The following is a 26322-nucleotide window of genomic DNA, read 5'->3' as shown; positions in this document are numbered from 1 at the left end:
CATATGAGGTTTACGTGAACCACTTATTACCACGTCTGGCTCATGGCGAGTGATCTCAGTGAATGACAGTTGTTTGCTGCTCAGAGTGTGGGGTGTTTTCTAAAATAGGAAGTGTCAGTATCAGTCTAAGTTTATTATAGAACAGTCAGTATGTGAAGATCAAAGGACCAAATGTCAACCTTACTTGGACTCTTGGTTCTCAATGGTAAGAGAAACAAATTTGAAAGAGGAAGGAGGTGCCATGAGGAGCTGAAAGCAGAGATGGAAATGGATGGAGTTAATGGGTGCTCAGTTTGTCATGAAGCAAACATTTTACTAGGTAGGAGAGGAAGCTTGAAATGCATGTAAGTTAATCTAAAATTTGAGCTTGGGTAGATGGGAATTATGGCAGTTCTCTGAAAGGAGCTGATTAAGGTGTTAATTTTTGGCTATTTGATAAATGTGAGAAAAAACCTGTAGGCAGTTAAAGTAGCTTCTAGAGCACTGTCTTCTAAGTTTTTAAATGTATACCCCAATTATGTATTTGTTTAGAAGTGAAATGTTACTTTTGAGTATTAAGTGTGTTATTTTAAATAGAATACAGATCTGTATGCACCATTTTTTAAAAGTGATTGGTTGAGAGGCCTTCAGAATCGAATGGCTTAATAGTCGCCTTCTGCTTAATTAATGTCCCAGGGGAGGCATTTAAAAGTATAATTGAAGATAGGATGCAGTGCCTCATACCTGTAATCCCAGCACTTTGGGAGGCAGAGGCAGCAGCCAGCCTGGCCAACATGGTGAAAGCCCGTCTACTAAAAACGAGTTGGGTGTGGTGGTGCATGTCTGTAATCCCAGCTGCTCCAGAGGCTGAGGCAGGAGAATCGCTTGAACGCAGGAAGTGGAGGTTGCTGTGATCCAAGATGTCACCACTGCACTCCAGCCTGGGTGACAGCACGAGACTCTGTCTCAAAAAAGTTAAAAAATAAAAAAATGTAATGTTTTCTCCCCTAACCTTAAAGATTGATTAAAGCACCTCACTTTGAGAACCATAGTTTCAAAACAATGTTCAAATAGAAGCCTAGGATTCAAGGGAGGACACTGTAAGGAAGACCATGGACTAGTGGCACTGGAAACAGTAACAAGTAAACATTGGGCTCACCTGTAAGTGATGCTGTAGGTAGGGATTTGGGCAAGGAATGAGTGCACAAGATAATCCGCGGGGACCGAGGATTCCTTCCATGTCATGGGCAGTTCTTGAGGCTTTGCAAAGTTTTATTGCCGGTGTGAAGACAGTAGTAAGGTGGACAGCAGAATGAGGGAAAAGATGTCCAGGGCCGTGGGAGAGGGCATAAGGACAGACCAATATTGGCAGTGATGGAGAAGTTGGGAAGAAGTGATTTAGAAGACCGTGAGCCAAAGCGAAGGATCTGTTTGTTGCAGTTCCGGCGGGGTTGTTCTGTTCCGCTTTTCTGCTTTCACTCTTTTCCTGGGGACTCTCTTTTCCTCCTGCCACACCTCTTAAACATTCATCTATGTAAATGGCATTCTCACGTTAAGGGCTGCAAAGAAATTGCTGAGGTTGCAAAGAAATTGCTAAGGAGCCAGGTAAACAGTTTTTGATTGCAAGCAACCTTCACCTTTGTGGCAAATGGTACAATCAAAAAACTCGCAGGCAGGTGTGGGCAACGCCAGCCCCACACGGAAGAACCGGGCACGTGGGGCGTGGACGGCTGCCTATTTTCTGCGCGTGCGCCCTTTAAGACCAGGAGGTGCAGCGGAAGCTCGTGGGCTTCACGTGACAGCGCTGAGTGCCTCAGTGCGGCTGCGCGGCCATGGACGTGGGTGCCAAGGAGTTCGAGGAGAGCCTCCCTCTGCTGCAAGAGCTTGTCCAGGAGTCGGACTTTGTGGGTGAGGCACCTGGGATTCCCGGCTGTGCGGGACAGAGCCCCTTGCCCCGGGCGAGTTTGGGGAATGGGTGGTGGACCAGGCCGCGGGGCCTCAGAAAGGGCCTGGGGAAGGACAGGGGGCTTCCTTCTCCGGCCCCAGGGGCGGTGGGACGTTGAGCAGCAAGTACACTCCGAGCCCCTCGTGCCTTGTTGGTCAGAGCCCGGTGCGCCCAGGTGCAACCCCGGGGTGGGGGCAGGGGAGGGGGCAGTGGCGGCTGGCTGCTCCTTGCCTCGGTTCCTCCTCACCTGGCTTCTTGAGCGCGGAGGTGAGCCCGGGTGCGTTGGCTGCCTGCAGATTGACTGTGTGAAGAGTGCTAGCGATGGTCTGCATCCGAGGACTGGTATTTTTTGCCTTCCGGCAGGTCTGGACATAGAATTCACGGGCCTTCGTTCTAACCTGTCTGGGCCCCAGCAGATCAGGTAAAACTAAAGCTGTGTCCGTTCTGTATGAGGCAAAACTAAAGCTGTGTCCGTTCTGTGTCCTATCCTGGCCAGACCAGCATCGTTTTGGTCAGCAGCCTGTTGGCATTTGGGGGGCAGGACGTTTTGTGTGGCTTGCTCCCACGTGTTGGGGGACCTGGCTTTTGGCCACAACATGCTGGTGGTGGTCCCTAGTTGTTGTAAAGAGGAAAAAAGGCTCCCCGGTTGAGAGTGGTGATCAGCCGCAGAGGCCATAGTGCGGGGCTGGTATGTCACTGCCCGTGGAATGAGATGCCTTTTGTTCACAGTCTTTTTGATTTGCCGTCGGAGTGGTATCTAAAGACCCGCCAGAGTGTTCAGCAATTTACAATCTGTCAGATTGGTGAGTTTCGTATCTAGATGTTTGAGTTTTTCAAGAAGATATTTTTATTGTCTTTGTGTTTTCTACTGTAAAAACAGCTCTGAGATTTTTCAAGGATATTGAGTATCTACAAAACGATACTCAATCTTGTTGCTTGTTTTGGGCCATTTTATACATATGGAATTAACACTTTGGAGCAAACAAAATTTAGCAGCATTGTTTCCATGCTTAAATAAGGCAGTGTTAAGGAACAGTTACTCTCTCAAGTAAAAATGTGTGTGTGATTTTTGTTTTTTGAGACAGGGTCTTGCTCTGTCGCCAAGACTGAAGTGCAGTAGCGCGGTTTCGGCTTACTGCAGCCTAGACCTCCTGGGCTCAAGTGATCCTACCACGTTGACCTCCTGAGGAAATAAGGATTACAGGCTCAACACCACACCTAGCTAATCTTAAAATTTTTTGTTTAAGATGGGTTTTCCATCATGTTGCCCAGGCTGGTCTTGACTTTCTGGGCTGAAGCAATCCTGCCTTTGCCTCTCAAAGTGGTGGAATTACAGGCATGAGCTACCACACCTGGCCTATGATTTTTTTTTTTTTTTTAAAGATACACAGATAACCTTAAACAAGGTTATCTCAGCTTCAGAAACTTTTTTTTTCCCCCCTTGATGGGGTTTGGAGATCTTTATCAGCTCATACAGATCTGTTTGTTGATTTTATTTTTTGAGATGGAGTCTCACTCTGTTGCCCAGGCCTGAGGGCAGTGGTGCAATCTTGGCTCACTACAACCTCCTCTTCCCGGGTTCAGGCGATTTTCCTGTCTTAGCCTCCCGTGCAGCTGGGATTACAGGCATCCACCATCAGGCCTGGATAAGTTTTGTGTTTTTAGTAGTGACAGGGTTTTACCCTGTTAGCCAGGCTGGTCAAAACAGATCTGTTCATTTTGACAGTTGGATAATGCAGTTTCTTTTACAGCTACTCAATCCTGCTTTTGTAATGTGAAATTAGCTGTAGATAATACATGAGCAAATGAGCATGGCTCCATTCCAGTAAAATGTTATGTTTACAGAAACAAACCCTGGACCAGATTTTACTTTTCTGGGTTTGTCAGTGCCTCCCCCACCCACCAGATGGGGTTTTGCCGTGTTGCCCAGGCTGGGCCCAAACTTTTGGGCTCTGGAGATCCTCCAGTCTCAGCCTCTCAAGTAGAGGCTAAGATCCGGCTGCCATGTCCAACTCCTCCTTTTACTACGAATCATGCTGAACGTATGTGTTTTCCTCTCTAGCCTGATCCTTTGCTACTTTTCTGTTATTTTTTTTTGTTTATTTTTATATGGGAAACAGTTGTAGTTATGTTTCCATTGTTGTACCCAAATTTGAAGTCCCTTGTGGTTTGTTTGTTTGTTTTTGTTTTTTTTTTTGGTGGGGGTGGCTTTTTGAGAGGGAATCCTTCTCTTGTCTCCCAGGGTGGAGTGCAGTGGTGAGATCTCAGCTTACTGCAACACCCTTGCCTCCCAGGCTCAAGTGATTCTCCTGCCTCCACCTCCTGAGTAGCTGGGACTACAGGCATGCACCACCACACCTAGCTAATTCTTGCATTTTGGGTAGAGATAGGGTTTCACCCTGTTGATCAGGCTGGTCTGGAACTCCTGACCTCAAGTGATCCATCTGCCTAGGTCTCCCACAGTGCTGGGATTACAGGCGTGAGCCATCACACCCAGCTTGAAGTCTCTTACTTTATGTATGATTTTCTTTGAGAGGGGAGGAATAGACATTTTAAATGAGTTAAATACATAAATCTTAATGGTTTTTGATATTTTCTCTAGTTAGTTTTAAAACTGTGAGAATGTCACTTTAATATTTACTTCTATAATTGAAGAAGAGGCCACAAATTACATTTTAGCAAATTCAGTGTGAATTACAGTTTGACATTTCTCATGCTTCCATTCTGTTCTTTGTTGGTCATTAAAGATGTTATCACGTTGGACAGCTCGCGTAGTATCTGGGCACAAAGTACCGTTTGAATTGTCTTGTCTGTGTAGTGAAACTGAGGTTGCTTTTCTTTGGCATTCATTCCCTTTGTGGTCGTTCTTCCAGGATTGTCTATGTTCTCCGCTATTGAAGGAGAAGCAAACAAGTATGTATCCAGAGCTTCTGCAAAGGATGTTGCTTGCCCACCCATGTTCCACAGCTGCCCCCTTCACATTCTGCCTCAGGTGCCCCAACCACTTTGGCCCTGGGTGTTCCATATTCTCTTCTTGACTTCTCCTCTGCTCGCTCTGCCCTCTTCGGATTCCGGCTTGGCTTTGACGTCTCTCTGGAAGCAGTACCTTTCCCATGGGGCCTTTGCCACCAGTTTCGCTCTGTACCTTAGGTGTTCCTTTCCCCATTTCCATCATCTCCTGTGTGCACCTATATTAATAAAAACACCTGCCACAGCGTGGTATGATGAAAGTGATGTTTAAACTGCGTGATGCAGTAGGCAGAAAGGATGTCCCAAATCTCAGGATGCCTCCCCAACCCCCATGAGCAGCTGAGGGTGCCAGCCTGCATGCTGACCCGGCATCCCTGGGGGGGCCTATGGAGGGCTGTCTCTGTGGTAGACCCTGGCCCTGAGGACAGGATCTCTGCCTTTTTCCTTTAGCTCACCCCCCCACCCCCCACCCGTGCCAATCATAGCTCCTGAAACACAGCAGACACTCGGGCACACTCAGATTCTTCTTACCTAAAAGAAAGAGCCCCCCCCCCCCCCACGAAGCCTGCCCTGGGAGCCAGAGTTTTTTTAAGTGGTTGTGGCTTTTTCTCTGTATGTTTCTTTTGTTATAGGTACGTAGCCCATTCGTGTAACTTCTTTCTCTTCCCTACAACATTTGGGATTTTGGACTCGGAATTCTCTTTCCAGGCTTCCAGTGTTCAGTTTTTGAATCAGTATGGCTTCAACTATAACAAGGTATGGCATTGGAAGAGGGGAACAGGAATTCGTTTTGTTTGCTTGTTTATTTGTTTTTGAGATGGGGTCTTGCTCTGTCACCCAGGCTGGAGTGCGTGATTTCGGTTCACTGCAACCTCCACCTCCTGGATTCAAGTGATGCTTCTGCTTCAGCCTCCCAAGTAGCTGGGATTATAGGCACCCACCACCATGCCCAGCTAATTCTCTTTTTTTTTTTTTTTTTTTTGAGACGGAGTTTTGCTCTTGTTACCCAGGCTGGAGTGCAATGGTGCAATCTCAGCTTACCGCAACCTCCGCCTCCTGGGTTCAGGCAATTCTTCTGCCTCAGCCTCCTGAGTAGCTGGGATTACAGCACACGCCACCATGCCCAGCTAATTTTTTGTATTTTTAGTAGAGATGGGGTTTCACCATGTTGACCAGGATGGTCTCGATCTCTTGACCTCGTGATCCACCCGCCTCGGCCTCCCAAAGTGCTGGGATTACAGGTGTGAGCCACCATGCCTGGCCCGGCTAATTCTTTTTGTGTTTTTAGTAGAGATGGGGCTTTGCCATGTTGTTCAGGCTTGTCTTGAACTCCTGACCTCAAGCAATCCACCTGCCTCGGCCTCCCAAAGTACTGGGGTTACAGGCGTGAGCCACCCGCCTGGCCTGGGAATGTTTTAAAAGTGATCTAGACTAACTGGCCTGTACAGCCTGTTTTTCCCTTTCCGCTTTCTACCTGTCCTCATGGGATCAGACACAGAGGTTACCTCTTCACTCAGCACAGAGGTAGCGCTGACTTGTCTCCTTACTGTGTTTCTTGTTCTGTTTCTGTCTTAAGTTTCTCAAAAACGGAATCCCGTATATGAATGAAGAACAGGAGAAGAAAATTAGACATGATATCCTGAGTGGGAACTGGAGAGTTCGCAGGTATGGCCTGTTTCTCCAGGTGCCTTTGGGTTCCTTGTTGCTGTTGTCTGCATTTCCTGTGGGCGGGCATGCTGTTTCAAGGAATGTGGTGACCTCCGTCCGTGCGTGGCGGGGATGGTCTCAGCCGCCTCTGCCTGAGCTGAGAATGGCTTTCACCTGTCTCCATCGTGTTCCACTCCCTCATGAACCTCCCACTGCGTCAAGTGAGTTTCAGTGTTTAAAAAGAAAGAAAAAGAAACTGACTCCTAATTTGGAACTCAAAACAAGAATTCCATTCCAGTGCTAGAGGGGAAGAAATGGCTCTGTTGGACTTGCTGTGAGATGTGATGTTGATCTTCTGTCTGATCTTCTTCAGGGATTTTTTTCAAGCATATCTCACGGGCAACTTTGACTGTGGCAGTCATCCTGGGCACTGACGTCAGATGTGCACCTTGGTTAGGCTGTGTCTGCCCCGCTGTGACTAACCCTGCTCCCCATGGGCAGGGCCTCTGCCTTTTTACTATGGTTCTCTGTGCCAGCCCGAGTCTCCAAAACCTCATATTCCTATAGAGCTGGGGTCAGGAGTGACCACAGTGAGAGCAACAGCACTGGGGGGAGACGGGCGGGGGGCCCTGGGGCTGGCACCCTCACCTGGAGCCCTGTGCTGTCAGCTCAGTTGTGGGTTCGACCAAGTCATGGAAGCTCTTTGCCTTTATCAGAAAGAAGGAGATCACATAAACATCTGAAATATTGGCCGGGCGCGGTGGCTCAAGCCTGTAATCCCAGCACTTTGGGAGGCTGAGGCGGATGAATCACAAGGTCAAGAGATCGAGACCATCCTGGTCAACACGGTGAAACCCCGTCTCTACTAAAAATACAAAAAATTAGCTGGGCATGGTGGCGCGTGCCTGTGATCCCAGCTACTCGGGAGGCTGAGGCAGGAGAATTGCCTGAACCCAGGAGGCGGAGGTTGCGGTGAGCCGAGATCGCGCCATTGCACTCCAGCCTGGGAAACAAGAGCGAAACTCCGTCTCAAAAAAAAAAAAAAAAAAAAAAAAAATCTGAAATATGATGAGTGATGATCTCTTCCAGATAATTCTGTTATGTTGGAGGAATTTTCATCTCTTTGTATTTTTCTTGCTGGTTTTCATGTAAAAATGTAGAGTTTTGTAAGGGAAAAACAAGTTGAATTTTTAACCTTCTTTTATTTTCAAGAGTTGGAGAAAGGTCTTTCCTTATCTCACAGTGATACTATGTGCTTCTGTTTCTGACGCAAGAGTCAATGTCTTTACCAAAGTCCTTGTGTTTTCCTTATTTTTCCACATAGGACTTTATCACCCCCGAAAGCTGAATAAAGAAGACGGTCCTGATAGCAATACTTGGCATTGGCTAGTTACCAATAGCTTTTTCTCCATACATCCTAGTGAAGCAGGAGTGGGTGGAATAAATCCCTGGAACCTGTGAAAGCTTGTGGGCTTTTCTTCCTACTGTTAGGCTTCCTATTGCATAAGAACCTCAGAGAAGAAAGGGTCTTCTTTTGGTCCATTTTCTTCATACATTGCAGTATGAAAACCAGAGGGCTGAGAAACTGCTCTCGTGTTAACTTAGTCTTGCAGTTCTGGTGTGTTCTTCTCTGACATTTTCACTTTCATGCGCCCATTTTCAGCTCTCTGGATAAAGACCAAATCAAGGTAGTGATTGATGAAGTGACGCGATGGCTAGACCTGGCCAAGGAAGGCGACTGGATGACTCTTCCTGGGATTGCTGGTAGGCAGGGGCTGTTCCTCCCAACGCAGGAGCATTGGGACAGGTCACTGTTACCTGCCGGAAGTTGGAGGAAACATACCCTCTCTTGGGACCCTGGTCCCAAATGCATCATTACTGAGTCTGATGCCAGCATTTGCTTGGGGGATTTGTGGTCTTTGCGGTTAGGTAAAGCTTTAACCTGCATTCAAACGTTGAAGGCTTTTCAACATACTTTGAGTTTCAAGGCTGAAAAAGTCAAGTTCCATTCAGGAGCCATCCCTTTTATCTCAGTCCTGGGTGCCCTTTGTTCTTATTTTGACTTTTGTTAATCTGAGTTTTTCCCCCACTTTGTGGTGTGAAGCCACAGTGAACGTGGTAGTAGCTTAGCAGCAATTGGCGGCGGGTGTGGACCTTAGAGTCTCTGGGACTCTTTCCAATGGGTCTGTGAGGTCAGAACAATTTCCCGCACATCGCTCTGTGGTCACTTGCTCTTGTTATTGTGCCACTTGCATTGGTGCTCAAGCAATGTCAGACAGACCTGCAGATACCCCAGCACAAATTGAGGCAGGAGCATCAGACCGTGTTCTTCGTTACCACTTAGTTTCAGTTAAAAACAGAAAAGCTAATCCTACTAGCAGCCTCCTTGGTGAAAAAGTAATATTCTTGGCTATAATAAATCTCAATTTTTTGATTACTTATTTTTTAAAATATTATATGTCAATATATAAGTACGCATAAAACATTGCTTGGTTGTGTGCCAAAATATAGCTGTTGTGTCAAGGAAAAGTGAATATGCAGTTTTTTTTGAGTTGAGAGATGAATTAGCTGCTTTTTTTTGTTTGTTTTCATGAAATGTTATTTTTATATTTTTTTTTAGCTGGAGTTTCACTTTTGTTTCTCAGGCTGGAGTGCAATGGCATGATCTCAGTTCACTGCAACTACTGCCTCCTGGGTTCAGTTGATTCTCCTGCCTCAACCTCCTAAGTAGCTGGGATTACAGGCATCCGCCACCACGTCCAGCTAATTTTTGCATTTTAGTAGAGATGCGATTTCACCATGCTGGCCAGGTTGGTCTCAAACTCCTGACCTCAGGTGATCCTCCCGCCTTGGTCTCCCAAAGTGCTGGAATTACAGGCATGAGCCAGCGTACCCGGCCACACAAAATGTCCTTTTTTTCTGGAAAGAACTGATTGGTTATTTAGAATGAAGGTTTCACAACCATTTTCTCAATTAAGAAAAGCCTGTTGACCAGGTACAGTAACTCACGTTTGTAATCCCAGCATTTTGGGAGGCCAAGGCAGGTGATCACTTGAGGTCAGGAATTCAAGACCAGCCTGGTCAATGCGGTGAAAATCCCATCTTCACTAAAAATGCAAAAATTAGCCAGGTGTGGTGGCGGGTGCCTGTAATCCCAGCTACTCTGGAGGCTGAGGCAGGAGAATCATTTGAACCTGGGAGGCAGAGGTTGCAGTGAGCCAAGATGGTGCCACTGCGCTCTAGCCTGGGTGACACACCAAGACACTGTTTTAAAAAAAAAAAAAAAAAAAATTGCCATTTCAAGGAAGATAACTTGCAGCATTTCCTAGTGATAAAATTAGAACTTTCAGTCAAAAGCTGGAATTTTGAAGAACTTGCATGTGCCACCATAAGCTTGGCAACTTCCCAGTACCGTGACCTTTCTGATGAGATCAGTGATCCATTTTCCACTATCTTCAGTTGTAAGAAAATGTGCGAACACTTGGGAGACCTGCATAACCCTGCCAACCAGTGTTTTCCAGTTACTAGCACAGGATGTTACTATTGTGCACTGTTCAAGGTGTCAGATAGGCCAGTGGACCGTAATGTAGCACAGAAAAAAACTCATTAATGATGGTTTCATATTCCACATTCCAACTGATCTTTAAGAAACTGCCACTTGTTGAATTTGGTGCAATTCTAAAGAATATTCAGAGTCATTGGATAAGGCTAGTAATTCTGTTCCCTTTTCCACCTACATATCTGTTTGGGGCTGGATTTTCTTTTTTTGAGATGGAGTCTTTATTTCCCAGGCTGGATCTTGGCTCACTGCAACCTCCGCCTCCCAGGTTCAAGGGATTCTCCTGCATTGGCCTCCCAAGTAGCTGGGATTACAGTCCCCATCCCCCTGCCCCACCATGCCTGGCTAATTTCTGTATTTTTGGTGGAGTCAGGGTTTCACCATGTTGCTCAGGTTGGTCTTGAACTCCTGACCTTGGGCCCTCCTCAGCCTCCCAAAGTGCTGGGATTACAGGTGTGAGCTGCCGCGCCCAGCCTTGAGGCTGAATTTTCTTATGTTTCAAGGATCACAACAGATAGAATGCAGATGTTGATAGAACCTTCCAGCCAAATGTTAGAGATTTGTAGAAATGTAAAACAGTGTCACGCCTCTTGCTCAAATTTTTGTCTTGGAAAATAGTTACTTTTTATAAGTGTTACTTTTGTTCATATATAATGAGTTTTTGTTTAAAAAACATTTTTAGAATGTTAAGAATTTTAATTTCTAACATGGTTAATATCAGTAGCCATAACTCGCATCAACACAAACTCTATGGCATCCCCAACTCAAGAGTGGCCCTAGGATCAGAAACTCTTAGAATGCTGCCCTAGATCCCATCATGACAGGCCAGGCCCTGCCACATGGCTCATGGGCCTGAGCACCCTTCAATCTACCATTGTACCTGACCTCTCCGTCTCTCAGCTTCCGCTCCTCCAGGCTTCTCTTGAGGGGAACATGCCACATGGTTCCAGTTACTGTGTGCCCCTGTGTTTCCCTGCTGCAGGCTTCCAGGCCTTTGAGGTCCAGCTGGTGCTGCGGCAGGCCCTCCACAACATCTGGACGGTGCTGAAAGATGACGGGGTGAGTTCTCCCCTGAGAACAGGCATCAGCGGCTGTATCGTTTCTCTCTCATTTGGCCAAATCTGGCATCTGAAAAGCTTTTCTCTCGAACTGTTGTAGTTTTTCGCCCTTTCCTTTTGTTTTAGATACAGAACCAGTTCTTTAGGCTTCATCCCCAGTGACCCAGGATTCAGGGAATTTGTCCTTGCTTTTCAGGTGGTAGTGAAGAAAGTGAGTAAACAACATCGTTGGTATCTTCAGAGCACCTCTTGTGACCGAGAGAGCTGTTGGAAGGAAAATATTCTTCTCTCTGCAAAGGGTTTTTCTGTCTTTTTCCATATGCTGGTGAAAGCCCAGAAGGTAGGAAAAAAAGTCTCTCTTCTTTGCCTAAAGACAGTCTTTTGTATTTCTTGTCATAGATACTAAAGGCTCCTTCAATAATAAAATCAGATTCCTTAAGATAAGTGATTCCTTCTCATTAATTTTTTCATGTTCTACTTTCAAATAAAGTCTCACTTTGCACCCAGGCAGGAGTGCAGTGGCATGAACACAGCTCACTGCACCCTTGACCTCCCACGCAGCTTTCTCAGTAGCTGGGACTACAGGCGCGTGCCACCATACCTAATTTTTTTTTTTTTTTTTTTTTTTTTTTTTTTTTTGTAGAGACAGGATCTCACAGTGTTGCCCAGGGTGGTCTCGAACTCGAACTCCTGGGATCAAGTGATTTGCCTGCCTTGGCTTTCCAAAATGGTGGGATTACAGGCATGAGCCACTGCGCCTGGCCCTCTCATTTATAACTAATTTCCTGGATGTAACCTTGCTTTCACCAAATCATGATAGGTTAATCTGGGGCAAGATTATCCATAAGAAACAGTATGACTTCTTTGCCTCTTTTGTAACACAGGAATTTCAATTCTAATTGACCTAAAACGACTTGGGGAAACTACAGGAGCCTCTTCACGGTCTAGATTTCCAGCGCCGACCCTGCCTTACCTGCCTGCTACTTGCGAATTCTTTTCTTTTTGTTGGCATTTAAGTGGTTGAACTACCTTTCATAGAGGCAAAGGGGGGTTAGAATGGAATTGTCAAGTGATCAGAATGACAGTGGGTCCTAACGTTACATCTTTAGCAAGAAACTGTTAGTTTGTAGTGTCTGTATGACATTTTTTATTTTCTCTCACCTGTTGATTTATTCCAAGTAGCCCTTAGTGGGACATAATATGATGATGGACCTGCTGTACCTGCATGAGAAGTTCTTCAGACCCCTGCCAGGTAGGGACACACCTGTTGTTCCCCTTCCTTCATCCTCGTTTTTCATCTACAGAGGGATTAGTCCAGAATCGTGTCCCCTAACGTGTACATTCCTCCCAGCATCTGCAGGTTTCTGGAGAGTTCAGGCAGAGGCCCGTACTCTGATCTGTTACTGTCTCCCCGGAGTGGAAAACCAGGAGACTTTGTCAAGGGGGCAATAACTTAAATTTCAGTTGACACCCCCTCCCTATTACTGAAGCTGTTCAGAGCTACTGTATAAAACTTGGCAAAATCAGAAATGTCTCAAGTCAGAAGTCACCTTTGATCAGCTATAATCCTTAAGTTTTTACATATTTGGTTATACTACATATTTGATTTTTGTTTGGCTTTTTTTCACTTACCCAAAGCGTTATTTTGTGTTATTAAAAAAACAATAAATGCCGCTTTAATATCGTGTGATACTGCCTAACGGCTGTCCCCTGCTTTTTCTTGGTTGATTCCATTACTGGACATGCAGCAGTGCAGCCTAGTGGGTAAAGGTCGGGACTCGAGCCTCGGCGGTTTCACCCATCTCACACTCACTGTGTGTAGTCTCCTGCAAGCTGACATTACCTTAATTGTAAGATTGGGATAATAGTGCCAATATCAGAGTTGTTTTGAGATTAAATGAATTAATGTGCAAAGAACACTAGTCTAGATTAAAAGGGGTAAGAAAGTTTTAGAGATTTCCCCAAGAAACGATAAAACACCTGAGTTTGAGCATATTGAAAGAGTTGGAGGAGAATCAGGGGTGAAATTAATAATGTGCATTCACCAAAAAACTAAATACAATAAAATAATTGCTGGGAGAACAAAAGCTGCGCAAGAAAGGAAAAGTCATCATAGCCACCACAGACCCTTCTGTGCATGACGCGCATGTGGCAGTAGAGCTGGGCATGTGTGTGGAGGCAGAATGAGGGGTCATTACCCTCTCAGCTGGCAGGAGTGCAGGAGTGCTGTGTCTAACGCTGCAGCATGTGTGTGCTAGAGAGATGGGAATAAATACCAAAAGGAAAAGAATTGCAAATTGTTGCCTTTGGGGAGTAGGAAATGGAATAGTAGCAGGAAGAGGATCACAGGGTTTTGTTTTTGTTTTTAGTATGCGTGTTTTGCAGTAAACCTCTTTAAACTATATGCAGGTATAACTTTGATAACCACCGAGTTCTTTCTTATGTAAACTTCTTTTATCAGGACACTTTACTAATTACAATTTTTAATTGATTTTTTTTCTTGGATTTTTCTCTGAGCAGTTATTTACAAATGGCTTTATGTCTGCCTTTTCAATAATACACTATTTTTAAAAGTCTTATTGCATTGGCTAGAACTTCACAAACTACATTAACTAAAGTTGGCAGTAGAATGCATCCTAAATTTAACAAAACCCTTTGGCCCTTACTGTTAAAAGTGGTGATGGCAGGTTGATCATTTAGAACTCCTTAGTGGCTAGGATGAAGGATGCTTTCAGTTCCTGTTTTGTTTCAGTTTGCATTATTAATCGGTGCCGGTGGCTAGCTAGGTTCAAGAATGTTCCTTCCCATTTTTACCAGCAAACAAATTTACTCTTGACTACCTGGGTTTTTCCCCTCAGAAAGCTACGATCAGTTTAAGCAGAATATCCACAGCCTGTTTCCTGTTCTCATTGATACGAAGAATGTAACAAAGGATATCTGGAAGGTAATGAAGAGAATTGCTTTGGGTTAAGGACTGCTTTGTCTGCACCAGTAATGCTTAGCTTTCTCTTGTGTTGTTTAAAGTTCTTTGCATGTTTTTCTCTCTTAAAACCAGTGTGTTTCCTTTCGTATGTTGGCACCTGTGAGTGATCATATTAGCTTATATATGACTCTTATCCCCTTTGAAGTTCCCACATTTTGACTTACTTGTATAGAGTTTTTGTGCTTATTGAGTGACTGATTTGAGACGGAGTCTCTGTCACCCAGGCTGGAGTGCAGTGGAGCTATCTTGGCTCATTGTAACCTCCGCCTCCCAGGTTCGAGTGATTCTTCTGCCTTAGTCTCCTGAGTAGCTGGGACTACAGGTACACACCACTATGTCTGGCTACTTTCACTATTTTGTAGAGGCGAAGTTTCACCAGGCTGGTCTGGAACTCCTGACCTCATAATCCACCCGCCTTGGCCTCCCAAAGTGCTGGGATTATAGGCGTGAGCCACCATGCTGGCCCTTTGTGCCTAGTTAGGTCAGACAACAGAACAACTTAATATAGAACTTGATGCATGCCTTGAGAATATTTGCAACATGTGTACAGAGCACCAGGGTGGAGGGGGTTCCCTCCTGAAAAATCTTGAGAAAAAAACCTCTTCTTGAGCCCTACAGTCATGGGTTCTCAGCCCTGGCAGCACGTTAGAATCACGTGAGAAGTTCAAAATGCTGATAGCCAGACCACACTGGCAGCTTCTTGTCTGATCTAGAGTGGGGCCGGGTGGCATTTCTAAAGCTCCGTAGGTGATTCTGTTGTGGAGTCAGGGCCATGCACTATATGTAGAGAATAGAGACCTATCTGGTTTAAATGCTGCTTAGAAATTATAATAGCCAGGCAAGGTGACTCACACCTGTAATTCCAGCATTTTGGGAGGCTAAAGTGGGTGAATGGTTGGAGCCCAGGAGTTCGAGACCAGCCTGAACAATGTGGGTGAGACTCCATCTCTACAAAAAATACAAAAATTAGCTGGGTATGTTGGTGCGCACCTGTAGTCCCAGCTACTTGGCAGGCTGAGGTGGGAGGATCACTTAAGCCCAGGAGGTGGAGGTTGCAATAAGCCGAGATCACACCATTTTACTCCAGCCTGGGCAACAGAGCAAGACCCTGTCTCAAGTAAAAAAAAAAACAAAAAATTGAAGAACAGAGAAAGGGGCATCAGATCAATGTTGTGAAGCCTTAGGGTGATCCCTTAGAGTGAATCATCCCGGAAGGAAGCCACACAGATGGGAGTGGGGGGTGGTCTGTCTCTACCCAAAAGCTGTTACCATTTGTACTTCGGGTATTTCCAGCTACTATGAACTCTTAGGGTCTAGTAACTAGGTATTGCCCCCAAGGCCTTTTAGGCCTTAGAATGCCTGTATTCTACATGTGTGTCCTTGCCTGTGTTTATAGATAATCTCCTAAATACATCTTCTAAGAGAGATGGTGTGTGTAGAGTTTTTTTCTAGTCTGGGTTTTTGGGAGTCCTTGTAGGAAACCCAGGGATACTGGGTACGCTGACATCCTAAGGAATAAGGATGAGAGAAAGAGGAGGTTGTAGGAGTTAGCACTTTCCAGGCTGTTTTAATGACTATTTGGTACTGCCTAAAACTGAGAATAAACAAAAGCACAAACGTTTTTCTCTGGTTTGTTTTCCATAATTGTAGGAGATGAATTTCCCGAGGGTGTCAAGTCTTTCTGAAGTCTATGAAGTCCTGAACAGGTGAGGGTGGCGATTCCTGGAGCTGCTGCTGGAGCAGGGTCTGTGGCCACCACGGCCTCCCTGTGCCCTGCAGGGCCTCGGGTTCCCTAGGCATGCCCACCACTCACAGTGATGCCTACTACGGACTCAGTCTCCTCCAGCTGCTCCTGCTTCATGATCCCCTTCCTCTTGCCTCCGTTTCCAAAGAGAGAGAAGCCAGAGACAGGAAATCTCTCAACCCCTGCCCTGCAAACAGTTGTACGGTTGCTGACTGTCCCCTTTTTCATTGTCTCGCCCCTGTCACCAGCAAATGAAGCACCTTCCCTGTGCGAGGCCAGGCAGGAGGAGCTGTCCCCAACTCATCACCTTTACCCCTGCTCAGCAGTTCCCCACCCCTGCCTGCCCCTTCCCAGGTGTCTCCACCTCTTTCTGTCTCCCTCTCATTTCCTTCCACATCAACATGCGTTCTCCTAACTTAACAAAGCCTCAGTAGCTCTCCCCTCTCTTCCCCTCTGCCTATGGCAGTCAGGGCCTTGTCTCCTTCACTTCTGCTCCCTGGAGGGGCACGTGGCGCCTCTGGTCTGGCCCCATTCAGCAGGACTAGGTACAAGCGGTGTGTGGAACCAGGTGGCACCCTGTTCTGGATGTGTAGGGTTTTTTTTGTTGTTTTTTTTTTTTTAATGAAGTTTTGCTCTTGTCCCCCAAGCTGAAGTGCAATGGCACAATCTCAGCTCACTGCCACCTCTACCTCCCGGGTTGAAGTGATTCTTCTGCCTCAGCCTCCCAAAGTGCTGGGATTACAGGCGTGAGCCACCACACCCGGCCCCGTGTGTGTGAATTCCATAAACCCATTCCTTGTGGTTCATTCTCTCTACCATTCTCCTAAGTTTTCTCTCGGGGGCCCTCGGCCCTCTTCCTGCTCATTCCCAGGCTTCCGGGTGGCCTCATCCACCCCCTGGGCTTCAACTTCCAGCACTTGTGTGCGGCTGCAGTCTAGACCTCAGCATCTAGGACACTGCGTTTACCAGCTGTCTTCTTGATGTCCCCACACTACATGACCTACGGGTACCTCCAACTTGACAATCCTCTCTGTCCCTCAAGCACACTCCAGTGCCTGGAAACTCTGAAGTCTTGATGGTACCAGGTGTATACTGGGGGCTGTGTGTGCATAAGAGGATGAAGGGGAGAGAGAATTCTGTTGTAAATGCACAGGCTCTGATTCTAGGCTTCCTGGATTTCAATCCCAGCTTTGCCACTCACTGAGTAACTTTGAAAGAATTACTTAATCTCTCGGTGCCTCAATTTAGTCATCTGTGAGATGAGAAAATAATGTGTAACTCCCAAGGTGGTTGTGAGGATTGAGTGAGTTCGTAGCTGTGGAAGGACTCAGAACAGCCCCTCGCGTGTAGTCCAGGTCTGTTATCTTGGCTGCCATTGTTGACAGCTGTCCCGATCCTAATGGACAGCTCATGGCACACCCACAAAGATGATGCCTGTTTACAGGGGAAGGTTAGGGGTCAGGGAGGTTTAAGCACATGAGCTTCCAAAACATCTTACTGAAAACCAGCGATGCGAAGGTGTCCTTGTCATACGCCGTCTCCATTCACCTAGGTCCCGGAGCCAAGACCTGGAAGGGGTCACACAGCTGAGTTGCTCACTCGAGTTTTATGGACTTGACCCTGTAAATCTCTAACCTCTCCTTTATCTGCATTCTCAGGATCACTGTCTTTTCATTCCAGCCATGATACTGTGGAAGCAGCCCCTGAGGGGCATCGAAGCCCTGTGGTCTGCCCTCTTCATCCCCCACACCCTCCTTGAGTGATAATCTAGAATGTAAATTTGAATGGGCTGCTTTTTCTTATCAGTCTTTGTGTGGCTTCTGAAGCCCCTGCCTGTCACAGGGTCTCCTTCCCACCCTCTGGCGGCTCTCTTCACACAGGACTTCAGCTCCACTTCTCACCTCACAGCTCCTGGTGTCAGACCTCCTTTTTTTTTTTGAGATGGAGTCTCTTGCTGTGACGCCCAGGCTGGAGTACAGTGACACAATCTTGGCTCACTGCAACCTCCATCTCCCAGGTTCAAGCGATTCTCCTGCTCTAACCACCTGAATAGCTGGGACTACAGGTGCATGCCACCACGCCCGGCTAATTTTTATGCTTTTAGTAGAGACAGGGTTTCACCATATTGGCCAGGCTGGTCTCGAACTCCTGAACTGTCCATCTCAACCTCCCAAAGTGCTGGGATTACAGGCATGAGCCACCATTCCCGGCCTTTCCTGCTGTCTGCCTGCTGGAAATGCCTGCCATCTCCTCATTCCTTGAACCCCATTGGTTCCTGTGGTTTGGGACTCTCCAAGAGTCCTGCCTGCTTCCAGAAGCCTGCAGGGTCCCGGTTTGACTGTCTTGCCCCAGGCCTTGCGTTTATAGGACCCAGGCATCATTATCTCTGTATTTGTCACTAGATAGGCCACTAGCGAGAGCCCTGGAGGACAGAGACTGTCTTGTCTAGCTTGGTGCCTAGGCTCAAAGCATTTGATAAATGCCCGAAGTAACCCCACAGGAGCCTCCTGCTCCATTGTTCTTTCCCCTTTCCGGTTGCTCAGTTAGCAAGACCTTACCTGTCCATGCCTAGATTTGCACCTTAAAGATGTGTCCTCAGTACCTTTAAACAACTTTATATTGGGCTGGGTGCAGTCACGTCTGTAATCCCAGCACTTTGGGTGGCCGAGGTGGGTAGATCACCTGATTTCAGAAGTTTGAGACCAACCAGCCTGACCAACATGGTGAAAACACTGTCTCTAAAAAAAAAAAAAAAAAAAAAGTAGAGGGACTGAGGGGAAATCAAGAAGCGATTACCTTCAGCAAATTGTTTATTTTTTTCTAATAGTGACTTGAATCCAACCAAGAATTCTGGACCAGAGATTGTTCATGCAATCAGCTGTGAGAAATATGGTACGTTCCATGAGCCCACACTTTTTGCATGGTCAGCAGAGTGCTGAGGTGCTCAGCTGATCTTGTTCTTGACCCTGGTCCCTGTCCCTGGACAGCAGGTGGGCGGGGGGCGGTTGGTGTGGGGTTTTCCTTCACTCTTACTTATTCCATGTAATTCCTGCCCCAAACAAGCGAGCCCAGAATGCATCCGAGGGCCCTGGGAGATGTCAGTTTCCTCCTTAATGTGGTCCTTAGTCGATGCGGCAGCCCTGAGCTTGGGGCTTTCTCCATCGTGGGGAGGACCAAGGTGAAGTTGGTGTATGGGCCCGCAGAAGGGTCTGCCAGACCATGGGGAGGATGGTTGTATGAGCTGTAGCTGCTGGGGATGGTGAGTAGGAGGGGGCGTGTTTCTAATGACTGCTCAATTCTCTCCTAATGGTGGAAAATGCCTCAGTTGAGACAAAGTGCCCCCATGAAGCTGCATACGATGCCTTCCTTTGTGGGTCAGGTAAGGATTGCTGTTCCTTTAAAAGTAAGCTCACTTTTTTTTTTTGGAGGTAGGATCTCACTCTTGCACAGGCTGGAGTGCAGTGGTGAGGATCTTGGCTCACTGCAGCCTCTGTCTCCTGGGCTCAAGTGATCCTCCCACCTCAGCCTCCTGAGTAGCTAGGACTACAGGTGCAGCTACCATGCCTAATTTTTGTATTTTTTGTAGAGATGGGGTTTCATCATGCTGCCCAGGCTGGTCTCAAACTGCTGGGTTCAAGCAGTCCGCCTGCCTCAGCCTCCCAAAGTGCTGGGATTACAGTCACAAGCCACCACACCCATCTGGAAACTCACTTTTTGTTGGCATTATGCCCCTGCCATCCCTAGGTTCTTCATTTATTTCTGATTGGCTTGCACATAATGAGAAGAAGCATGAGCACGCGTATTTTGTTAAGGTCTGTTACGTTTCTTTTTTCCTTCCTAGTTCTTTTGAAAGTGGCACACTTACTACTACAGAAGGTGCATGGGTAAGTGTTCTTCCTTTTCATACTGCTGTTCAGTGGTCAGAATTTATTGAGCCTTTGCTGGAAGCCAAGACCTCTCCAGTCCTAGGGTTCTACCAGAGAAGGGCGAATGTGGGTTGTCACTGTCATAGAAATCTTGTCCCTGACTGGGCAGCAGCCCACACAGCAGTGGCAGACAAATGGCCCTGCGCCTGCCTGCCTGGGTCCTGGCCCCGATCCCCACAGATGTCAGGAGGCCAAGGCAGCGGGGTTCGGTGTAGGTCCTGGCACCTGTCTCAGCCCTTCCCAGCCTGGCATGTGTGCTTGGTCTGCTTCTCACTTGTGTTCTTACAGCCATGTAAGCAATGAAGAGGAAAGAGGAGAAAGTGTTCAGCTCAATGAATGACACATCCGTCACTGGGGGGCACACAGGCTGGGGAGACATGAATGGAACCCCACATTGGAATCGTCAGTGCATTTCCCCAGGGTGACCTCCATGCTTGATGCCCATAGCCCTGGGCACATAAGCAGCAGAAACACATTTTCCGTGTGCACTCTACAGCACCATCCTTGGCATGCACGTTTGTGAAGTATGCCTGAGCCAGGTCAAGGAGCCAATCGGAATTCTCATGTGCTTTGGGACTGATGTAGAAATATCTTTTCAGACTCCAGTCTATTAACTTGGGTACTTCCTATATTTGTCCATTTTAGCAGTGGATGTTATAAATACAAACATTCTATGACACATACATGTATGGGAAGCTTTTTTTTTTTTTTTTTTTTTTTTTTTTTTTTGAGACGGAGTTTCGCTCTTGTTACCCAGGCTGGAGTGCAATGGTGCGATCTCGGCTCACCGCAACCTCCGCCTCCTGGGCTCAGGCAATTCTCCTGCCTCAGCCTCCTAAGTAGCTGGGATTACAGGCACGAGCCACCACGCCCAGCTAGTTTTTTGTATTTTTAGTAGAGACGGGGTTTCACCATGTTGACCAGGATGGTCTCCATCTCTTGACCTCGTGATCCACCCGCCTCGGCCTCCCAAAGTGCTGGGATTACAGGCTTGAGCCACCGCGCCCGGCCAGCTTATTTCTTAAATAAGAATTGTGCCAGCCTGGTTCCTTTCTTGTGGTTTGACTGGGCCCTCCCTGGTAAGTACTTGTGTGCCGGACAGTGAAGGAGCTAGCAGTAGTGGAGTACCTCATTGCTCTGGGTCATGCGTCTTTCATTTCTTTTAATCCTCGAGGCCTAAAAGCTCTCCCTGCCTGTCTGCCTGGCCCGTGGTTTTCCTGGGGCCTGTGCTCAGGTGTGTGCGCTCCCTGGACAGAGGGTGCGCTGGCGGTGGGTAGAGGCTGTGGGATGAGGGATGCCTTTTGGAATCAAGGGTGATGTCATACCAAGGGGCGACAGCATGGGGCTTTCTCTGAATAGTGGCCTCACACTGATTCTCTGAGCCTATTGCTGTTTGTCAGCAGAGGGACCCTCACCAAACCGTCACCAGCAGATGGTGACATTTGGAATCTCTGCTTCTATGGAGACCACTGAGAATGCTTTAAGATTGGCCAGCTGGGCCGGGCGGGGTGGCTCACGCCTGTAATCCCAGCACTTTGGGAGGTCGAAGCAAGTGGATCATGAGGTCAGGAGTTCGAGACCTGCCTGGCCAACATGGTGAAACCCTATCTCTATTAAAAATACAAATAATTAGCTTGGCATGGTGGTGCATGCCCGTAATCCCAGCTACTCAGGAGGCCGAGGCAGGAGAATCGCTTGAACCTGGGAGGCGGAGGTTGCAGTGAGCTGATATCATGCCACTGTACTCTAGCCTGGGCAACAGAATGAGACTCCTCCCTCTCAAAAAAGAAAAAGATTGGCCAGCTGGGGAAGCACCTAACCGGAGCCCCAAGGCTTGTGAGGGCGGGAGGGAGGTGGAGCCGTCCCAGGCATTGTCCTTCCCCTTTTCTGTCACTGGATCCTTGGCTGTGGCTGAGGAAGTGGATGAACTTCATGTGCCCGGCAGCTTTGGGATTTTCTGTCCTTGCAGCATTGACCCCATTCCGGAGTCGACCTTTCCTCAGTACCTCGATGTGCTGGCTCCTTACGTGAACCAAGTGAACCTCATCCGAGCGGGGGTCCCAAAGATTGTGAGTAGATCTCATTTGGCCCCGTTGCCCCGTTCAGAGTTCAGAAGCTTCTCTGGGAAGCGGCCAGAGCTCTCTGGGACTTATGAGAGGGATTTTAGTGGTTGCCGAGATAAAAGCTGGCTTATTCTTTCCTCTGGTGTTTCTCCACCAAAGCCAACATGGACTCATCCCCCACTCCCTTCTCTTCCCCTCCCTGCCCCAAGCAGAGCCTTTCCTAGTTCTTTTGAGATCTTCGGATTGGGTAAGAAGTCAGGAAACACTGTGGAAAATCTCTTGTGGTCTGTGTTTTTTAGAATTTTTCTGGTCCAGATTATCCCAGTATCCGACCTCCCATCCTCATCCTCAGCGTCAAAAGGTGGCCTGGGGTCAGCGAGCAGCAAGTCTACCAGAAGTTTCAGAATCTCTGCAAGTTTGATGTCAGGCGACTCACACGAAACCAGTTCCTACTCCTGACCAATAAGTTTAAGGAGTAGGTGCCTCTCAGTCCGCGTCCCCCGCCCCTCCCGAGTTCATCCCTGTATCTGTCTCCACTGCCTGATGACAGCAGCCGGCACAATCGTGCTGCCTGCCTGAGTGCAGCAAACTTGTTTTGGCAGCGCACGGAACATCCTGAAGGAGTACCGGGGCCACCCAACCCTGCGCGTCTCCCTGTACCGCTACTGGAGGCACTCCCCAAACGTCAACTGCCTGCTCCAGTAAGTACCGGGGAGGCCGCCTGCTGGTCCCGGGGTCCCAGCATGGTCTGACTCAAGCACAGCTTGCTCGCTGGTGTGTGTTGCCGGGGGGTGTTGACGAGTGTGGTGACCTGAACGTCATTCAGTGACACTCATCATGTGTCTGTTGAGCACCTGCTGTGCAGGCCCCGTCATAGTTCTAGGGTGTGGTCAGTGAAGCAGAAAATCCCAGCTCTCATGGAGTTCACGGGCTGGGGGAGAGAAACATGATAAACAAGTGGACCCTGTAATGTGTTGGGTGACAAGTGTTTATTAAAAACGAGAGAAGGGTCAAGGGTGAGTGGCAGGCTGCAGTTGGAAGGAGGTGATGGGGGTCCTCATGAGAGACTTGGAGTGAGCCAGGCAATGACCTGGGAACAGTGTTCAGGTAGAGAGGACAGCAGGGCAGAGCCCTCCTGTCAGGAGGTGCCAGGAGAAGTCACGCTACTGTGAGCAGAACAGCAAGGAGGGGACACTGGAAAAAACCGGTGCACACCCTCCACCCCCCGTGGTGGCCACCCAGTGAGGACCGTGGGCTTCTCAGGAGAGAGGGGAATCACAGAGGTTTCAGTGAGAAAGATCTGTGACCCGACTCAGGCTGTCCTCCGTGTTGGGGTAGACTGCAGAGGTGACACCAGGAGAGCAGTCAGGAAGGAGATGCTTCAGCTGGTCACAACTGGGTGCAGCCAGGGGCAGCAGGGTGGGGTCAGCGACAGACCAGAGAAGGGTCAAGTGCGAATCCAGGGTTTGGGCCTGAACAGCTGGAAAGACGGAGTTGCTGTCGGTTGAGCCCTGTGAGGTTCTGGCTTGCTGGTTAGGGGCCATGCCAGTTAGAAAACAGCATTGCTGAAGAAGCACACTGAGCTCTGAGGCAAACCTTTTTCCTTCTGTCAGCCTGCCCTTGAGAGGCAGAAGCTCAGTGTTGGCACCGGGGGAGTGATGGACAGAAATGACATCCGAGGGTGCAGGGCTGGGAAGGAGGAGGGGCGAGCCTGTGTTGGTGCCTCTGGGCCTGCTGGACGCCCCGGCCACTGATGCGTGTCATTGTCTTGCAGAGTCTGTGGCATCATGACGGCCTGGGCCCTTCTCGCCTTCATCCTAGGAAGATCTGGTCCCTGAGCACAGCGAGGCCTCCTTTCGGCCACGCGCGGTCCCCGTGCTTTCTGGGAGGCATGCTGGGTGTGTTTGTATAAATCAGGTTCTGTTTGCAGATGGATCTGTTTGGTCTTTTCTGGAAATTCTGTTACATCCTGAACGTGAAATTCCATCAACACTATCAATGATAAATCAATCCTTGGGTATCGTACCTGTGTGTGTGGCCAGAACTTTCCTTTCTATAAATGCAGGCGGAGAAGTCAGCGCCTCGGGATTTAAGCTAATGTCTCACGAGCAGCTCATTGTGCTACTAGCTGGTCACCAGATGAAGAAAAGGCGACATTATTTCTGGGAGAAAAACTAATGGCTTATGATTGGCTGTTGTGACTTAGTTCTGAGAAATGGCCTACCCACATTTAGTAAAGGAAGGACGTGAAGCTGGGAAGAGGGAAAGTCATGTGCACTGGGGACATTCTCGATAAATGTTACAAACTGAAACGTTCACATGCATTTTAGAAACAGTGACCCACAGCCCCAGTGTGCGCCTTCGCTGTGGGCACGGTTGGGCGCTGTCTCCTCCACAGCGGCCCGCGCTCCACTCGGCTTTCTCAGCAGCTTTTCTCTGCGGGTTCTGGACTCGGCCAGACTCGTCACTCAACCTGGAGCTTCACTTGAGGGCTCTGCAAAGCTGAGTTCAGTTCAGCCTGGAAGACATTTTTCTTCTCAAAAACACAAGCATTAGGGGTGGCAGCTGTCCACAGGAGGATTTGGGAACTGCTTTTCCAGAGGTCACACCCTTTCCTGAGGGGCGAGGGGCCCAGCAGCCCTACACGATCTCTGCAGCCCGTGATCCGACCAGCCAGACCACGCTCAGGCTTAGCAGGTGCTTCCTCATCTGCGCAAACCGCATCATCGGGGCAGTGGCAGGGTGGTGGTGGTGGTTTTTCATTGAATGTAACTTGTTTTGAGACGGGCTCTCTCTGTTGCCCAGGTTGCAGTGCAGTGGCGCGATCATGGCTCACTGCAGCCTCTACCACCTGGGTTCAAGCAATCCTCCCACCTCAGCCTCCTGAGTCTGGAACCACAGGTACATGCCACTACAGGTGGCTAATCTAAAACTTTTTTTTTTTTTTTGTAGTAATGGGGTCTCCCTATGTTGCCTAGGCTGATCTTGAACTCGGCTGCAAGCCATCCTCCTGCCTCAGACTCCCAAAGTGCTGGTATTACAGGCGTGAGCCGCCACGCCAGGCTAATTGAAGATAACTTTGCTGAGAATTCTGCTTTTCTTTCACGGGCTTTGGGCTTGACTGTGGTTGGGTAAGCCCTGCATTAAGGACTCTTGCAAAGGGAAAACGCCCCTCTCAGCTGCCTGTCTTGAGGGCCATTTGGCATCCCAGTGGCGGAGCAGGGCTGGGCGCTGTCAGCTGTTCTGCAGAGCTCTGGAGTAGGGAGGCATTCGACACTTTGGTAAGGCCTTGTTCATTCACCTCTTCTCAGTTCAGCGTGTCTTCACTGGGCACCTGCTGCATGCCCTTCAGTGCACAGCACCATGGGCAGGGTTCTGATGTCCACAGTGATCTGGCTCAGTGCAGCCCTCATCATATCTGCTGCTCCCCAGGGTGGCCCTGAGCTGGCGGAGCTGGAAGCTGCCCCACAACCGGGCTTTGTTGATCAGATTTACTTTCTGAGCAGTGCCCAGGTATTGCTGACCTGGGTGCTGCTGACCTGGGCACTGCTCAAATGCTGAGTGGTTCGAGGCCCCCTGCCCTTAGCAGCTTTTGCCCTGCCTGGGTGTCAGTGGTGGGGGACAAGGCAGGCTCTGAGTCTCTCCCTAGGCGCTCTCCCCGCTTCCCCAGCTCTTCAAGGCTTTGTTTTACCTGCGGGTCTCTCTATCATTAAATGGATAAAACCAAAACAAGGCAAAAAACCGGCCATTCTTCTCTCCTTCCCTAACTCTCCCCTCTCCCTGTGGCCCAGCCGCTCTTCCCTCTCCATCTAGGCTTTCAAGCACGTGCTCTCCATCTCCTGCCCCTGCATGCCTGGGGCCCATGCCAGTCATCAGGGCCGCCTGGCTTCCCTCTCTCCTGCACAGCCCTGGGTGGTGCAGCTCCTCTGGACCCTCTCCCCGAGTCTCGGGTCACTCTCTTTTCTGTTGCCCTCAGCTCTTCCCCTGGCCTTTTAGATGTTGATGTTCAGAGACCTGGCACTGTCTGCCATGACAGTGCTGGGTCCCAGTGCGACTCTGAAGTTTGTTCTCAGTTAACATCTCGCCTGGGTCCTCTAGATTTCCCCACAGACACGCCAAGCTTCACACAGGCAGGATGGATCACTTTTCCTCCAAGTCGCCTGCCTTGATGAAAGTGGCGAGCATCTCTGCAGCTGCAGCCTCCAGCTCCTAAACTCCCCCCACCTCACTGCCCTGCCTCTGAGCAGCCACCCACCTGCAGCTGCTAGAGTCTCCCTGCCTCCCTGCCCTGCCTTGCCTCTGAGCAGCCAGCCACTGGCAGCTCTGTCTACCTGCAGTCCTCCTGGCTGTACAGACCCCCTTCCCGTTACCTAGACAGTTTAAGGGCCTCCTCAGGTCTGGGAGAGCCCTGCCTGCCTCCTCTTCTCCCTTCCCTGCTGTGGCTTTCA

At 48.5% G+C, this 26322-nt stretch overlaps 1 protein-coding gene across 2 annotated transcripts; it reads left to right on the top strand.

The window, feature by feature from the left end:
* The first annotated feature begins 33 nt into the window (after positions 1-33).
* PNLDC1 (PARN like ribonuclease domain containing exonuclease 1) lies at positions 34-23899 on the top strand. 2 transcript variants are annotated; one of them, XM_003933773.4, is made up of 19 exons: positions 34-1887; positions 2288-2345; positions 2654-2727; positions 4798-4837; positions 5527-5650; positions 6471-6559; positions 8205-8305; positions 11083-11159; positions 11355-11498; positions 12341-12410; positions 14017-14102; positions 15792-15847; positions 18713-18777; positions 19211-19264; positions 19727-19769; positions 21781-21880; positions 22174-22349; positions 22477-22575; positions 23649-23899. In XM_003933773.4, the coding sequence occupies exons 1-19, from the start codon at positions 1812-1814 to the stop codon at positions 23710-23712; spliced, it is 1596 nt and encodes a 531-aa protein (XP_003933822.1). In that variant the 5' UTR covers positions 34-1811; the 3' UTR covers positions 23713-23899. The 2 variants fall into 2 exon arrangements, with proteins under 2 accessions (XP_003933822.1, XP_074253281.1); XM_074397180.1 differs by lacking the exon at positions 23649-23899 and having other exon boundaries at positions 21781-22349; positions 22477-22564.
* The last annotated feature ends 2423 nt before the right edge of the window (positions 23900-26322 follow it).

This window comes from Saimiri boliviensis, chromosome 4 (assembly GCF_048565385.1).
Source record: "Saimiri boliviensis isolate mSaiBol1 chromosome 4, mSaiBol1.pri, whole genome shotgun sequence".
Lineage (NCBI taxonomy): Eukaryota > Metazoa > Chordata > Mammalia > Primates > Cebidae > Saimiri > Saimiri boliviensis.
This window is presented reverse-complemented; position numbering and strand designations above follow the sequence as displayed.

What these genes read in the sequence shown, in the direction of transcription:
- PNLDC1 (XM_074397180.1), top strand. Translation starts at nt 1,812, where the DNA reads ATGGACGTGGGTGCCAAGGAGTTCGAGGAGAGCCTCCCTCTGCTGCAA. An exon ending in ATTTACAATCTGTCAGATTG is followed by an intron (nt 2,728 to 4,797) that starts GTGAGTTTCGTA and finishes TCGTTCTTCCAG; the next exon opens with GATTGTCTATGTTCTCCGCT. An exon ending in GTCTATGAAGTCCTGAACAG is followed by an intron (nt 15,848 to 18,712) that starts GTGAGGGTGGCG and finishes TTTTTCTAATAG; the next exon opens with TGACTTGAATCCAACCAAGA.